This window comes from Hemiscyllium ocellatum, chromosome 12 (assembly GCF_020745735.1).
Source record: "Hemiscyllium ocellatum isolate sHemOce1 chromosome 12, sHemOce1.pat.X.cur, whole genome shotgun sequence".
NCBI lineage: Eukaryota > Metazoa > Chordata > Chondrichthyes > Orectolobiformes > Hemiscylliidae > Hemiscyllium > Hemiscyllium ocellatum.
Window position 1 is genome coordinate 58,193,633 of NC_083412.1, and position 16,989 is coordinate 58,210,621.

Below are 16,989 nucleotides of genomic sequence, written 5' to 3' on the forward strand. Positions count from 1 at the left end.
TAAGGTAGTGACATCTTGGGACTGCGACGACTGACCAACAACCAATCTTCCATTGTGCAAGGGATAACTCCATTTTGCAGATATTCATGACTCCATATAGTCGATTCCCAATGATTCCAGTTTTATTAGAGAAATAATTATGATTCTCTATTGCTGGAGACAGTTATTTCCTGGCACTTCCACGGCATAGAATTAGTCAAGTGCAGAGACTAAACATGGGTCGAAAATGAAGACAAAAAAATTATAGAAACCCCCCACTCCCGTTAAACTACCCCGTACCTGAGTCAGGTCTGTACCATATTTGCGTGCAAGTTCCTCCATATTGAGTTTATGATCATCCTGGAACAGAAAAAGTGAGCATTAGAAAACTTCAAAGATTTTAGTTAGACCAGGTAGACAATAAAGTTTACATACTCAAGACAAAAACTGTTATATACCAATGACACTTCTTTCTTGAGTTCATCCATATCCCTTTTTTTAGATTTCTTATCTTTCTTTTTGGGTTTGGTAGCATTTTCGGATGTTGCCGCAGGTTCATATTTGTCACTTGCCGTCTGGAGAGAAAAATATTTCAGTTTATTACATGGATGCATATACACAAAGTAATATATCTTGAAGCTGGAATGAACAAGAACTAGAATTTCAAAAAATTACCATGCTCCTGTTTAAGAAACACAAACAATAATTCAAGACTGGCTTAACTCAGCCCTGCTTGAGCACTGATGGTCGCCCCTTAAATTCCTTTACAGCTGAGCATACCAGTCAGATCAGTTTGTTCACTCTACTCAATAAAATGAACTTGACATACTCCAGTGCTTGCCAACTTTGCCTTGGAGTTCAAGTGTAGCTATTGTTATACATCATCCTCGTTATGAGAAGCAAATCAACAAAAATTACTGCTAGTTATGCTGCCTGCTGCCCTCCACTGTTCAGACTGCAAAAATCTTCTGTTTTACAATCACATTTCCTTACACTTTGTGAAGGGAATAAAAGCCAATGGCTTTAGTTTTCCAGTATTTACTCAGGAGAAATTTCTGCTCATCCAATATTAGATTCTGGAGAAATAAGAAAGTGTGTGCAGCATAGAATGGTGAAACTGAGCAATGCCACTGGGACATGTGGAACCTGATGTATTTTGGATGATACCAATGAATGGTGGCTTGTAGGTAAGAAATAGAAGGTACATAAAGGATAGACCCTGTAGGAAACCCAGAAGAGACAGTGCAGAGTTTGGAAAAAATATCATAACTGATTTCCTAACTGCATTTTTGAGAAGGGTTGGATCTAAGCAAGGCCAGTTCCAGTCAACCGGATGGTAAGTACCGAGAAGGACAGCATGATTGAGAGATTGGTTTATCACAGTCGTATACAATATTTGCATTGCTGTCCAACCAAGCCGGAAAAGTGATTAACAGCTAACACAGGACCCAGGAAGGAAAGAGATGTTCAACAGTTTGGTCAGAATAGGCTCAGTGAAGTTGATTATGTTTCCATGGACAGAATGGTAGATTGAAGAGGGGGCTGTAGGAAATAGGAAAGAATCTACAAAAAAAATGTCAGTTTCAAGATAAGGAGCCAAAGGACATCGGCTCAGTGGGTTATGGGAAGGAGGTAAACAGCAGAAATTATTGAACAAAAGGTTGACATCTTTGAACCAAAAAGTCTGCAAGCTTCTTAGTTGTTGCAGGAGAGAAAGGAAAGATTTTAAAATATTGGTAGCAAAAAGCAAAGCTACCAATTCCTCATCAATGATTCTCAAATCTTCATTTTAGGGAAGCCAAAATGAGAGAAATATTACATGAATACTTAATGGGAAAGACAAGAGTTCCAAGGAGACAACTACATTAGAGATGGAGGAGAGTTTATGATTTAGTACATTGGTAAGATTTAATTTAAATTAGTTAATGGAATTAAGTGCACACTTGTGCATTTGTGTTGTTATGGACTGGGGCTTTAGTTGGAGTGGACCCTCCTGCATACAAGAACATTATGAAAAGAATGGCCACAGTATGATTAACGGAAGGGAGCAACTGGATTAAACACTGAAGGTAAAAATTGTTTTTGGATCCTAGCTTCAATCAGTTAAAAACTCCTGACTGTGGACCACTGGATTGAAAGTGTACCATTTGCTCTGCAACACGGTTTACCATTAAACTGAAAGGAATTGCCAAATGTTAACAAAGAGTTTATATTTTTAATCCCCACAGACTCTTGCTGTTTATTCCTTCCTCTTTTTATTGAGCAGTGCACACTCCTAACTGTAGCTCCATTGGGTTTAATTAATGTAAAACACCCTCACTCACTAGCCAGGCTACAGCAAACAAGGTTACTCAGGATGCAACATAAAACCAAGATAGAGGACGTATCTGAAATGTTAACTCTTCCTCCTTCCACATGCTGCCACACCAGTCTCTATTCAGGACACAAGCAGGACTTATCATTTGGAGGGGTGTTTTAGTTAGTAAAATTGCTTAGCTGCAGTCTTATTCAATATACAGATCTCTTCTCATGGTGGGAACACAGTCTCAGGATTTAACTTACTCAGATGTAAAATATCACTGAATGTGGTTAACGAGCAGCCTATTCCACCAGCTCTAGAGAAAAACAAGTTAAATCAGGATTCACCCCCCAAGGACAGACATTTCTCCACTTGAGAAGACATTACAATATGCATATTTCTGTTTCTGGGGATTTGGGCATAGCTGGAGAGATTAGCATTTATTGCCCATCCTTAACCGACTTTGAAAGGAATGGCTTGCTCAGCTATTTGAGAGGACAGTTGCAAGTCAACAACATTTCAGGGTCCAGAGTCACATACAAGTCAGATCAGGCAGGATAACAGATTTCACTTACTAAAGGACAGTGAACCAGATGGATTGTTATTACAATGGTTTCATGGTCACCATCAGAATACTTTTTAATTCAAATTTTATTTTTCTTCTTTTGGATTAAAAATAGCACTTTCCAACTTCCATTCTATATCAAAAGTTTGTTACAGAACATTTAGAAACCATACAACCTTTAAACAGCATGAGAAACTATCAAAACTCCATTCTATTGCTTTTATATTCTAATAATCAGTACCAATATTGTAGAAAAAAACATACACAATCTTCAACAAATTACTTGACCACCTTATAACAAGTACAGCAAAACTATGACCTACAGTGTAGTGAAACTAGATCTTGCCTCATTGAGGAAGAAAAAAATTAATCCACTGTAGCAAATTGCAAAATTGTGCTCAAAGTCAACACATTTACTGCCTGGTATTTCAAAATAGCAGTGTGTGCTAATTAAATTAGAATTTGAATACAGCAGTCATTAATTTGACTTTTTTTTTCATAGTTCAATATGTCAGTAACTTGTAACTAAATAGGAAGGACATATGGGGTGGGACCAGGAATATCCAGTACTTTAGTTCAAATTTTAATCACTTCAGAATGGAGAGGATTATTGAGTAAGATTTCTGTACAGATTCATTATTTAAAAGAAAAAAATCCATCCAATTAAGAAAAACTGCCCTCAATATCAGTACTAGACACTTAAGACATTTTAATCTCTGGCTAGACTGCAGGAGTTATAATTATTTTTTTCACAAATTGCAATTTTCACCACCTCAGCCTAAACATGAGCTTTCTCAGCAAATACTTACAGATAATAGCTAAATGTTTTGGAAACTCCAACCTCTGTATCCCTAAATAGATAACAAAGGTATCAAACAAACAAAAACAGGAAATAGGCAAACTTTAAAGGGATACAAAACATTAATGATCTCCCTATTCTCACATTAGATACAGAACCTCAATTTTACCACCAACCTGCACCTGCCCTCCCCCGCCCCCAAAATCAGTCCAGAATAGAGCGCTTTTGTGGCACAGTAGCAGGTTCAAGTCCCCACCTGCTCCTGAGGTGCATCGCAACACATTTAAACACAAACAAAAAAACTTAGAACAGAACAGAGGCTTGTGGCACACTGGTAGCATCCATTTCACTTCATGTGAACATATAGTTCAATAGGATTTTATTTTTTGACAGATGAAGAGTTTAGCTAACTGCACAGATTGCAAAACTTCTACATTGTGGCAGAGCTGGCAACATTCAATCAGAACTGAACTAATAACTTTCATACAGTAAGCATGCACTGTTAAGTACCAGATCTCAGCAAAAGTAGGTGCACATTAAAAAAGTAAATCAGCAGTTCCACAGTACATTGCCTTCTGCTTGCTAACTTGTCAGAACAGTATGTCCAATGAACACACCAATTAAAAAAAATAGTATTTTTCAGACCTGTGGCAACATGTGAACATAAACATTTGAAAGTATCAGTCTCGCCAAGTTTCAACCCAGTCTGTAATATCTCTCCTGATTCCAATGACATCAATTGATTTAGCAATCCACTTAAGGACTCGGAGGGCATAGTCTCAGAATTAAGAGATGGCAATTTAAGACTGACATGAGGAGCAATTTCTTCATCTTAAGGTTGTGTATCTTGGAAACTACTTATGACAGAGAACTGTGTGAACAAAGGCTTGTGCGTATTTAAGGGTGAAACTGATAGAACAGTGATCAGTAAGGGTTATGGGATAGTTCAAAGTTTGTGAGAAGATTTGTAGCTCGGGTGCTCGTTGTTGTGGTTCTGTTCGCCGAGCTGGGAGTTTTTCTTGCAAACGTTTCGTCCCCTTTCTAGGTGACATCTTCAGTGCTTGGGAGCCTCCTGTGAAGCGCTTCTGTGCTGATTCCTCCGGCATTTATACTGGTTTGAATCTGCCGTTTCCGGTTGTCAGTAGCTGTAGGCTGCAGTGGCCGGTATATAGCGGACAGCTACTGACAACCGGAAGCGGCAGATTCAAACCAGTATAAATGCCGGAGGAATCAGCACAGAAGCGCTTCACAGGAGGCTCCCAAGCACTGAAGATATCACCTAGAAAGGGAACGAAATGTTTGCAAGAAAAACTCCCAGCTCGGCGAACAGAACCACAACAACGGTTATGGGATAGGACAGGAAAATAGAAGTGAGGGTTGTCAGATCAGTCATTATTCTATTGAATGGCAAAGTGGGCTCAAAGGCTGAATGGATTTCTCGTGGTCTTATGGCGCAGTAGTGTCCTTACCTCTGAGCCAGGAGACCGAGGTTAAAGTCCAGAGGGGCGAAATAACAACTCTAAACAGGTTCATACAATCAGAATTATAGTGATTAGAAAACAAAAACTTTGAACTGGAATTTCCTACTCACTTACCACATTTAGACATCGAAAAGTCAAAGCTGAGAATAATATTTTAGGCAAAATTTGACTTAAAAAGTTTATTTGAGCCCAAAAAGGACCACTACATTGGAGTAAAGTAGAAGTCATTAATACAAAGCTATCATGTTTCATAATCCAGGGACTTCAGTAATTTAAACAAATAATTAAATGTCTGTACTTAAAAATATATAGAATTTCCAAATGGAGACTCTTGACCTCAATGGAGTTGCTGGGGCAGGATTTTGGGGTTACATGCTCCAAGGCAGCAACAATGGCCATTGAGTTTGCAATGAAGTTTGATAGCTGCAAGGCCATTTTAATTGTACAGATGCCTGGCTGAGCTTCTGTGGGTGTGGCTTCGTAATTTGTTCCTCAAGGCCCATTGGTATCATCTTTGTCGTTTTCAGGACAAAGTCAGATTTCTTGAATCCACCCCCATCATGCACCACCCCATCCAAATTTTCACGTTGGTATCATGCAAGATGGAATCATACTGGGGGAAAGATAACCTCTCCAGATTCTGTTTGAAAATGCTTGGGCATTATCCTGAAAAACTAGTGCTTTTTTTAAAAATGTGATAAATGAAAATTCTTTTGTTTTTAAAAGACAAAAAATGTGGTTGACTTTTACACTAATTTACATAGCATGTATGCAGTGCTTACAGCAAGACTTACAAAGCTCACCCAAAAGCTTCCAGATAAAGTCCAGCAAATGTTAGTTGAAAGAAATGAGCTGAGGATGCAAGTGATGCCAAAACATGCAAACTACAGTTTTAGGTAAAACCACAATGGTGGATCGCCAGGATTTTCAGGGTGTGCAACAAGTGTTATATCAATCCAATTCTTTCATTTCAAATACAATGTTGATCGTGGATCTTTGTAACCTTCCTATTTCCATGATATCTGTTTGGACAATTCAATGCAAGCTTACCCTCAAACATTTATGGGTCATATTTATGTTGGAGTAGGGTACAATAGAAACAAAACGTCTTTTAGTAACTTATCCAACCATTTATCATTCAAGACATTACCAGTGAGGAGTTGGAAGACAACAACGGAGCTTAATTGAGTTCTTGTATGATATTTATGCAATTTCAGAACAGAGGGTACTGGGCAATGAAGTGGATAATCAAAGTGAGTAATATTGACAGCCTAGCCAAGGAGACTAAATACTTGCACCATCACATCAGAGATCGACCAACTTCAGACACAAATAACTATACAAATTCACTAAGTAACATAATTCCATTTCAACCTATTCACAACTGTGGCTTTGTGCAAGCTTGAGGTTACCAGCAACCTTCACTGCTTTCCAACACCACAAAACAAGATAGCACTGAAGAAAACCATTCACATCATGTCAACATTTTGGCGAATATCCAATTAATCCCAAAAAGTTCTTTTTTTGTTCTTTCTCCTTTAATGATTTATGCAAATTCCCTTATGAAAATTGGTATTAAATGGGTCTCCACCACCCTTTTAAGGCAGTACATTCCAGATTGCAACCCACTTTGTAAACAAATGCTTTCTCATATCACTTCTGGTACTTTGACAATCACATTAAATCTGTAACCTCTGGTTATTGACACTGCCACTAGAAACAGTTCACCCTTATTCAAGAAAGGAGATAGGCAGTGGAAACTATAAACTAGTTTGACCTCAGTAGTGGTGAAATTGCTGGAGTCAATCATAAAAGAGAGGATACTGAACATTTGAGAAGAAAGGTCAATTCACCAGTGTTAGCACAGTTTCATGAAGGGCAAGGCATGTTTGACAAACTTGCTGGAATTCTTTGAGGATGTAAACCAGCAAGATAGATAATGGAGGTCAAATGGTCATGGTATATCTCGGCTTCCAGAATTCATTTAACAAGGTGCTGCATTAAAGATTTCTCCAGAAGGTTAAATCGCAGGGAATAAAGGGTAGAGTATTGGCACAGATAGAGGATTGGCTGACTGACAAAGCAGAAGATCATGATAAATGGGTCCTTCTCTGGATGGTGAGCTGTAACTACTGGTGTGCCGCAGGGTTCAGTTCTATTTACAATCTAGAGTGTACCGTAGCAATATTTGTGAAAAGCAGGCTCTGAGGAGATGAAGAGCTTACAGATGGATATTGAAAAGCTAAGGGAGTTGGCCAGCATCTGACAAATTAAGTTTAATGTGGATAAGTGCAAGGTTGCCTATTTGGTTGGAAAAATAATAGCAAATTACTATTTAAGGTTAATATTCAAAGTGCATCAGTGCAGACGGATCTGGGCATCTTTGTGCCTTATTCACAGACAGTGGGTATGCAGAAACAGCTTCTAGCAAGAAAGGCAAATTATTGCAAAAGGACTGGATTATAAAAGTAAAGAATTTTGATACAATTACTTAAGGTGTTAGTGAGACTACACTTGGAATAATATTTCCAAAGTTTTAGTCTCCTTGCTTGAGGAAGGATCTGATGGCACTGGAAAAAGATTCACAAGGTTGATTTCAGGGATGAAAGGCTGTTGAATGAAGAGCAGTTAAATAGCTCGGACTTGTACTTGCAGATGTTAAGAATAAGGAGGAGTCTGAATGAAGTATATAAAATGCCAAAGGGGATTGATACGATGGATGCTTACCAGATGTCCCCCCTTGTGGGAGAGTCTCGGACAAGAGCTCTAGACATAGCGCGAGAGGAAGTAGGTTCAAAACTGAGATGGAGAAACTACTTCTCCCAGAATGTTGTGAACCTGTTTAAGTCACTGCCTCTTTTCCATGGAAAGGGTAGTGTGTGTATGGAATGAGCTGCCAGAGGAAGTGGAGGAGACTGGTACAATTGCAACATTTAAAATCCATTTGGATGGATTGATGAATAGAAAGAGATTAGAGGGATATGGGCCAACTGCTGACAAATGGGACTAGATTAATTTAGGATAACTGGTCGGCATGGATGAATTGGACAGAAGGGTTTGTTTCCATGCTGTACATCTGACTACCTTGGACCTTCCATAATTTTGCCCATTTCTGTCCATGAAATCCTCACATATGTTTTGGTTACCTTCATCCTCAACTATCCCAATGTACTCCTCCTGGCTCACACCTCATCTTCTCCCTCGATAAACTGGCATTCGTTCAAAACTTCAATAGATTGCTCCTCTTCACCCATGACTCCTGTACTTGCTGATCTCAACTGGTTTCTGGTTTTCCTACACTTTGATTTGAAAATTCTTATTTTGTATTTACATCTGGCCTGCCGGCTCTACAGTGTTCACATTCTGAAATTCTTGAACAGTGATTCATTACCCATTTCACATTCCTCCAGACCCCCCCCCCCCCCCCCCAAATATGTTGCCAAACCTTCCAATAGTCGGGCTCCATTCACTGAAATTTCCTCCACAAAACTTAGATGCAGGCATTTGAGGTGAGACTAAATGTTTGATTGTATGTCAGAATGGCTCCTTGTCTGACCCAGTCTTTTCTGGCTGACATTTTCTTGCAAAATATCTTTTAGAAATAATGAACTATATAAATGCAAGGTCTTGTTGATAAAAAGATTTATTTCAAATACCCAGGCCATGATATGTATGCATTTAATTATTCAAGTAGATACATCTTGAGCAAATAATGCAATCATTACCATTATTTGAACAATTTAGCGTAAAGGTTTGAGAAAACGCAAAAATCTTGCTATGTACTAAATACTGCTATTTAACAAATTGGACAATAACTAGCAAACAAAAAGTCACAGGTAACATTCATAATACCCAAACAAAAATTTTGAAGAGATACATTTTGAAACTATTGGCCTGTAGTCTCACAATACGCTATAGGCAAGTAACCAGGATGCATCTCCCACTGCAATGTTGGCCTTTTTTGGATAAGGATCATAGCAACGCCAGAGTGAAGCACTGCCCTCTTCCTGCCTTTGAACAGTTTGCACTGTACAGACTTGTTCCTGTTCGCTCCATACCACACCCAATACAACAGAGATTAATTGCCTTAGGAGAGTGAAATTTAACCAAAGGAGTTTTTAAAAGGTTGGTCATCTGGATAGTTTACTGATTCATTCATGATATGCTTGGTGGCTTAAGACAATGAGGAAAATGCCAGTTAATGTTTTTGATCTTGACCTAAAACAACTTAACACATGAACAAAAGGAAATTATAATTTACCTGGTCAAAACATCTAAGACAAACTTTGAAATGTTCTCACATGCAACAGCAAGCAAGTGAAAACATTGTAGTTTGTGATTTGCCAAAAACAACATGGGAACCGTATACTAGAATCTCTTTACTGTGTCCCTTAACTCCCAAAAAAGAGCCTGAGTTGATCTGCTTTACTCTAAAAGAAATATCCATGAGCAATGTTTGAAAAATGTCACTTTTATGCTGTGCAAGTAACGGTATGTAACGCCTGCTTAGCAATGTATACAGCAATTCTGAAGTGCAAGGCAATAATAAACACATGTACTTCTTCCTTCATAACAGAATGACTGTATTTTTCCTCCTAGGTCTGCCACACAGCTTCTATTCAAAGATATTTATATTTTGTGGATGAATAGTTGGCAAATGCCTCACTTTTCTGTTGCCTGATTCAGACAACTCAGCCTGATAGTTTTTAGCAAAATTAGAAGGCAATTATTGATCACTTTTTCATCTGACTTTTCTCCACTCGAAATGTGAAAGCAGCTTACATTTGCAGTTTAAACTACAAATTGATTTTATCTATAGTGAGTTAATTAACTAACCATGGACACACAAAATTTGCAGCCTAACCTATATATACTTTTCAATTGTAAAACCAAATACATTTCCACTTTGAGCTAACTTGAAAGATTCTTCACATGGCACCAATCCATGAACTCAAAGCAGTTTCCAAATATGTCAGGTGAGAGATTAATTCCCCATTTATTGAGATATTTCTGAATGTTGATTAACTCAAAATTATGTGGCTTCCCTTAATAACTAATACAAAGACAATACAGAAGATATTAGCATTAAATTCTAATGTACATTAAATGAACTAACTATGGGAGCAGTGTAAAAACTATCAACCAACCTTTATACAGGGGATAGACATGCACTTGTAGACTTTGAGTTTGGATCAGATGAGCAGTAGTCCAGGTCTAAGAAGCATATAATAAGTTATCAAGGACCAATAACAAGTTACACAGGAACACTGGATGCCCTACATTGCATTAAAGCCATTTCCCAATCAACTGAAAGCATTATAATGGATTTGTGTAAGGTCATGAAAGAATATCATGGCTAGGTCTATAATAGAAATGGAGAACTACTTCCCAAGAAATGGAGAACTACTCTCACCTGTCACGGCACCAAATTCACAGCAATATACTTGCAATTTGCACGTTTTACTTTATCAACTACAGTTATCGAGAACAGTATTACTGAAAAGTGGTCCAGTATAGATAATTAGTTGAGCATGAGTTCTTCTCTTGTGCCTTCATTACCAACCATGTAATTTACCACTAGCCTTAGTCTGAACTATTTTCCTCCTTAGCTTTAAGTACAAAGGAACATTGGACATTTGGCCAAAATAGCATTCCTCAGCAAAGAGATGTTTTAAACTTTAGCATTATATGGAGGACTCACATTCATGAAAGCAGAGAGGAAGTCTAACAGAAAAAGACTGCTTGAGTGATCCAGACACTCACTTCCAATCCACTGCTTGGAGGTTTAATATTCCAAGAAATTACTTCAGGAAGCATGATTTGCAACTACTCCCATACAGGTTACATATCTTTCAAGATCTAAATTCCCCCTTGAATTAAATAGGAATTGGAAGATTTCTATCAAACGCTTCATATTACGATGCTTCAAATTTCATGAAACTGGGCTATCAGAATAAACCAACCAGAATAAAAAGCGAACACATTTAAAGGTACAACAAAACCAACAATAGCTGATAATCCATATCTATTCAGAAACATGATTTCACAACCAAACATTGCCTCTGGTAACATTCCTGAAAGTTAAATTAGAAAAAAATTCCCAAATTGCTGCCTGCTATACCTACATGAAAGGAATCGACAGATAAATCATAACTTGTCAGAAAGTAAAATTCTCACCTTTTCCAAAAGGTGACAAAACTAATTTTCAATCCCACCCACAAATATTATGTACCATTCTGAGTGACCAACCAGGAATGTTAACCACTTTTTGATGCAGTTCTTAAAATAACCACTCAAAGCATATGACAATAGTTCAAGTATCAACATCAGGAACAAATGTCAGTAAGCATGCATGTGTCTTATCAGTGCCTTTCTTGAATCTCAGGCATGAGCATATAAATTAATGCAACTTGTTATATACTTCAGTACTATTTTCATAGATATTTATCGATAACGGACTGCAGTATTTGCATATGTACGATGAATATTGTGTAGTTTAACTAACAAAAAAGCAACTCAAATTAACAAAAACTGTCCAATAATTGAGAGTGAGTCAGACTTGTGACAGAGAGAATGTTCTCAGGCATCTGTACTGAGCCCTCAGCTTTTCACCTTACATCCAAGCCTTGGGGAAAAAAAAAGTGTTGCATACCAAGCTTGTGTACAAGACTAAGTTAGGAGACGTAATTCATATAGGTAACTGGAGGTTACAAAGAAACAGATAAAAAGCGTAGGAAAATTATGACAGATCAGAATTAAAAGATGGAAAAAGTGGTGATTCACTTAGAAAATATGCGGACTGGATTTTCCAAATGGAGCTGGGGAAGAAGAAAATAACTATATTTCAAGATTTTAACAATTATAAGAATTAGATTTTGGGCATTCAGAAATGCAATTCCAAGGCAGGTTTTCATGTAAATTCTAGCGTAAACCTGAAACACATTCTAAAAGACTGTGGATGCTAGGTCAACTGAAATTTTCAGCACATACTTTTCACAGTTAAGGATCACAAGGTATACAAGACAAAAATGGATAAATGATGTTGAAGTAGAGGCCAGCAATGATTAAACTTTAAAGCAAAAACAGGTTAAAGGAGCTAACTGGCTACCTGCTGTTTTTCTTACATTCCAGAGTGAAGCTGAAACTGCATGAACTCAATAATTGATCTCACTGGTTTGTCCATTTTTTAATAAATAAATAAAATAGATATAGAAAAACAACATTTTGCATCATCCCCTTGCTATTTTTCATCTCTTACTTTACTATTTACCTGTTAGTGCAATTTGGAGACTGGCAGAGATAAAAGTTTAAGGAACATTATAGAAAAAAAAACAGCTGGTCCCTTTTGGAAAAGAAGTGGATGAAAAAAGGTTTATTTGCACATTTCTTCAGTTCAGGCACAGAAATGTGACCCAGTGATCGAGCATCACATATCAGAACTTCAAAAGATGGCAGGATTACAGCTTCTCATGCCAGAATCCTTTTGAAATTAAATTCAGTCTTAGACACAGCTATCACCTCATCAGCACATGTAAAATATACATACAATTTCTTGCAATCCCTCTGCCCACAATCCTCCCAAATGGACCCTGACCAATACCATTATTGTACATACCATTGAATTCACAACAGTAATGGCATTTGTAATGACCCATGATATGCACTACTTTAATCCAATAAGATCAACTTCGACTTTAGGATCAAGTGCTGACATTTTCTCTTACTAACAGCATTGCAATACAGAAATTATATAGCAAAAATTAGTTTGATTTATCGCTAATGTGCAAATCTTGCTCCTATGGAACTTGATGCTGCTGAACAGAGATATATTGCTTAAACTGTCTTGGACTCATCAGGACAATCACAAAAATGACAAATTGGATGATCACAACAATTTATACTGCAGAAGAAGAGTATTGATTGGTTAAAAATTAACTCTGATTAGCCAAGGCACTACCACACAGAATGCATGACTTCACAGGTAATTCAAAACAGATTCAAAGTTTGAACGTTCAACTCATTTAGAGGAAGATCACTGTTTGTGAACATGTGGTGTCTAGCCAGAGTAAAATGAGAAACTTTGTAATCTCGACCATTATCTTAAATTGGTTGCTAGTGAAGTTATTACAGCACTCAAGATTACTCAGCAGTGCTTCCCAATCTGGGAATCACAAGGACATTTTTCTAAATTTTACTTGAGTACACTTAACTGTTTACAACGGACAACCAAAAGATCGCATAAAAACATTAATTTCTGTGCAATGCCACATATGTTGTATGTCTCATCAACTAGCTGATCAAATCAGACATGTTCTTTTAATGCTTTTAATTTGTAAAGTCTTTTGTCATTGAAGTAAGCTTGATCAAAGTGACAATGTAGATAACAGGTGTCATGAATCAATCAGAACAGCTATGTTCAACCCTTATTTAACTAGGGGGCTCAGGAATATCACTTTGCTTTTTCAACAGTCATATAGTCAACTAGTCATTTTGACAATCAATGAGCACCTTTTTCTCCTGTGATATGAATTGTTGCAATCATTTGAAATGTAGTACTCTTGTACTTGCTCAGTGTGCTCAAGATGAAAAAGATTTGTCTTTTTTCCATCAATATTCAAGATCTGTTACAAAATGATTGTTTGGAAATTATTATTTTAGAGCACCTGGACAATGACTTTGATACACTTTAAGCATACAACCAAAACACACGAAATAAAGCTACAGTAAATGCTAAGGAGAACATTACAGCCATTTAAAATGTAACAGAATAGGAGCCACCATATAAACTGGTCTAACAGGTACAATGACTTCTTAAGAATTAAACAAATCAACATTTTAAATTTTTTAGGAAAACTAAAACAGGGCACTTTGCCCAAAGGACCTTCTGAATCTAACATACAAAATAGGCCCTAGAAAAAAGTATTTTATTTGATAAAATTGTGGCCTCAACTTTCATGTCAACCCTTGGACACTGATTCCCTTATTAATCAAGAATCTAACTTGGTCTTAAAAATAATCAACAGTCTGACCTTACTGCTCTTTAAACATTCTAGAATAAAAACAAGCTCTCCTCTATCTTAAAGGTGTGGGTGTTAGTTTCATGATTGCCTACATTATATTAGGTGTCTCACAACCCCTAGATCCTTCATCTCTCTGAGCTCCATTAGCTTATTCCTCTATTGCTTTACCAACAACATATTCATCTGGTTTCCCCTTAAATAGATCTATGCTAGTCATCTGAACTATTCTGGGGATAGCAGATTCCCCATTTGCTCTCTAGGTAAAGAAATCTCTCAATTCCCAATTAGATTTATTACTCTCATATTTGTACGGCCTGGTTCTGTCCACAAGTGGACCATCTGCTTCTACTTTCAAAATGCAAGACACTTAGGGCATTCCTTGAAGAAATCGCTGTTGCCTGTTCAATCTCTCCTAACTGGTATAACGTCAGGATTCAGTGTTCATTCTAGCAAATTATTTTTGAACTTGCTGACTCTACAGCCTATCATTTGGACACCTGAACATATAAACAAAGAACGAGAGTAGGCCATTATGGCTCCACCATTCAAAAAGAATAGGGACATTATGTTGAGGCAGAACTGGAGTAGTGTGAGCAGTTATGGCCACCACACTATAGGCAGGTTGTGACCCCACTGGAAAAGGTGCAGAGGACACTCATTAGGATGTTGGCAGGGATGGAATATTTTAGCGAAGAACAGACTTAGGTAAATTTAGGTCATTTTGTTTAGAACAGAAAAGGCGGTTGGGGCACCCAATTGAAGGGATATTTCCAACAACCTGACATACCTGGGGCAGATGGGGTTTGAACACAGGCCTTCTGGCCAGAGGTATGGGGCATTTTAATCAACTTGTTCAGATGTGCACCACTCCACATAAGCATGCCCAGGATTATGAGGGGAATGAAGAGGGTGGATAGAAAACAGCTAATTTGGCATAATTTTTGAGGTAGAAGGCCAAAGGCTTAGCAAGGTTTTCAGGAAACTTTTTCCACCTACCCCACACAGAGCGGGGTGAGAATCAGGAATACATTTCCTGAGAGGCTAGCTTGAGGTAGAAATCTCAACTTCTCACATGTAGTTGAAACATAATATTTAACACAGTCTCAAGCACTGGAAAGTGGGAGTAGCATAGATTCAATGGGCTGAAGGGCCTTTTCTGTACTGTAAGATTCGATGATGCCAAGATCATGGCTGATCTGATTTTAACCTCAATTCTACAATTCCTGCATATTCTTGATGCTTCATTCCCTTGGTATTCAAATATCTGACTCTACCTCGAAAATATTTGTTCTCTAAATATAGAGGAACTACAGCAGCATACGAGTTTAACATAGTACGCCCTTTCAATCCTATGTCTCCAGAAGGAAATCCCAGTACTTAGTACAAAAAAACCCGAAAGAACAGCGGATTGCTGGAAATCAGAAACAAAAACAAATTGCTGGAAAAGTTCAGAACGGAGAACTGGTCACTGGACCCGAAATGTTAACGCTGATTTCTCTCCATAGATGCTGCCAGATCTGCTGAATTTTCCCAGCAATTTTAGTTTTTGATCCCAGTACTTTTGGTTGCAACTTAGTGATTTGTATATCTATATCAATCTTTCGCTCTCCGGACCGACACACCCTCTTTAAAATCTCAACTTCGATCCTTCTGTTCCTCGTATCATTTAGACGTTTATTTCCTAAGTTATGTATGGTTTCCTTACTCTGCGACGAAAACGTATTAGCCGCACGACTGTCTTACACATGTGAATTCGACGAATGCCGACTCATTTCGCAAGTTCATGAACAGCTTCCTGTATTTTTCCACTCTCCAAAAATTACATGTTCTAATTGGTCACTTGCAACTAATCAGCGCTTACTACCAAATTTATAAAACCGGGGTGGGGGAAATTACCAATGCTCCTTTTGTAAGCAAGAGTCACAGAGGAAACCCAGCACCTACACCCTGCCCCATGTGGTTCCACCACGGTTTAGCTACAGAACAAAATGTGAACATTCATTCCCACCATATCTTCACCAGAAAATCCCAAAGAAAGACAGTAAACCTCTAAGTGGGGTGACAAACTGCGAATAAACTAGTTGACACTCAGATGGATACCTTGTGACACAAGACACAGTTAGGTTCACCTGGCGGGTCGAGGAGATGGTCCAAGCTTTAGGACCTGTACAATTGCCCTCAAAAGTAAACCATCCACTGACTGGGCGGCTGGGAGAACGGTCAGCCCCCCCCCCCCACCTGCCCATTTTAGGCTCCAGGACTGCTCTCTCCCCATTCCTCTCAGGATCACCAAAAAAAAAACAAATACCCGGGTGGACCAACGGTTCACTTTCCACAGGAGGCGAGTACAATGAACCCCGGCTCGGTCAATCAGAGAGGCCAGCCCGATTCTGGAAGGGGTTTGGGGCCTTCTCCAGCCCACCTCCCTCGGCCAGCCCGAGGAACTCTCACACACACACACACACACACACATCCCCTTACTTACCCCTCTCCCCATTTCTTCTTCAGGTTGCGGTCAGGCGACAAATAAAGTATGACTTCAAAACTACAGAAGGTAAATAGACCTGCCCGAAGCACTTTTTGTTTTCTTTTAATTTTTTTTCCCCCCCCACACGAGGCCCCCCTCACCCACCGGAAACGGATGAAAATGTGCGGCGGGGCGAATGGGGGGAGTGCCCCTTAAATCAACTCCCGGCACTCGCCGCCCCGCCCCCCCGGGGCAGCCGCCGCCAATGGGAAAGCCTCCTCCGCCTGTCAATCACACGGAAGCTGTGACGCAGGTACAGGGCTGGCCAATCGGAGTGCGGGACGCGCCGCGATTGACAGAGAGGGCATGCGGACTGAGC

General features: G+C 38.6%; 1 protein-coding gene across 1 annotated transcript in view; it reads right to left on the minus strand.

Moving 5' to 3' along the window:
- The window catches only part of LOC132821070 (sodium/potassium-transporting ATPase subunit alpha), a 42,075-nt gene extending 25,304 nt beyond the window's left edge, over positions 1-16,771 (minus strand). The window contains exons 1-3 of the mRNA XM_060833585.1: positions 16,629-16,771; positions 438-554; positions 280-339 (exon numbers count right to left, since the gene is read on the minus strand). Coding sequence (XP_060689568.1) covers positions 280-339; positions 438-554; positions 16,629-16,640 — 189 coding nt within the window. The 5' untranslated portion in view covers positions 16,641-16,771. The remainder of the gene's footprint in view (positions 1-279; positions 340-437; positions 555-16,628) is intronic.
- Positions 16,772-16,989: the final 218 nt, after the last annotated feature.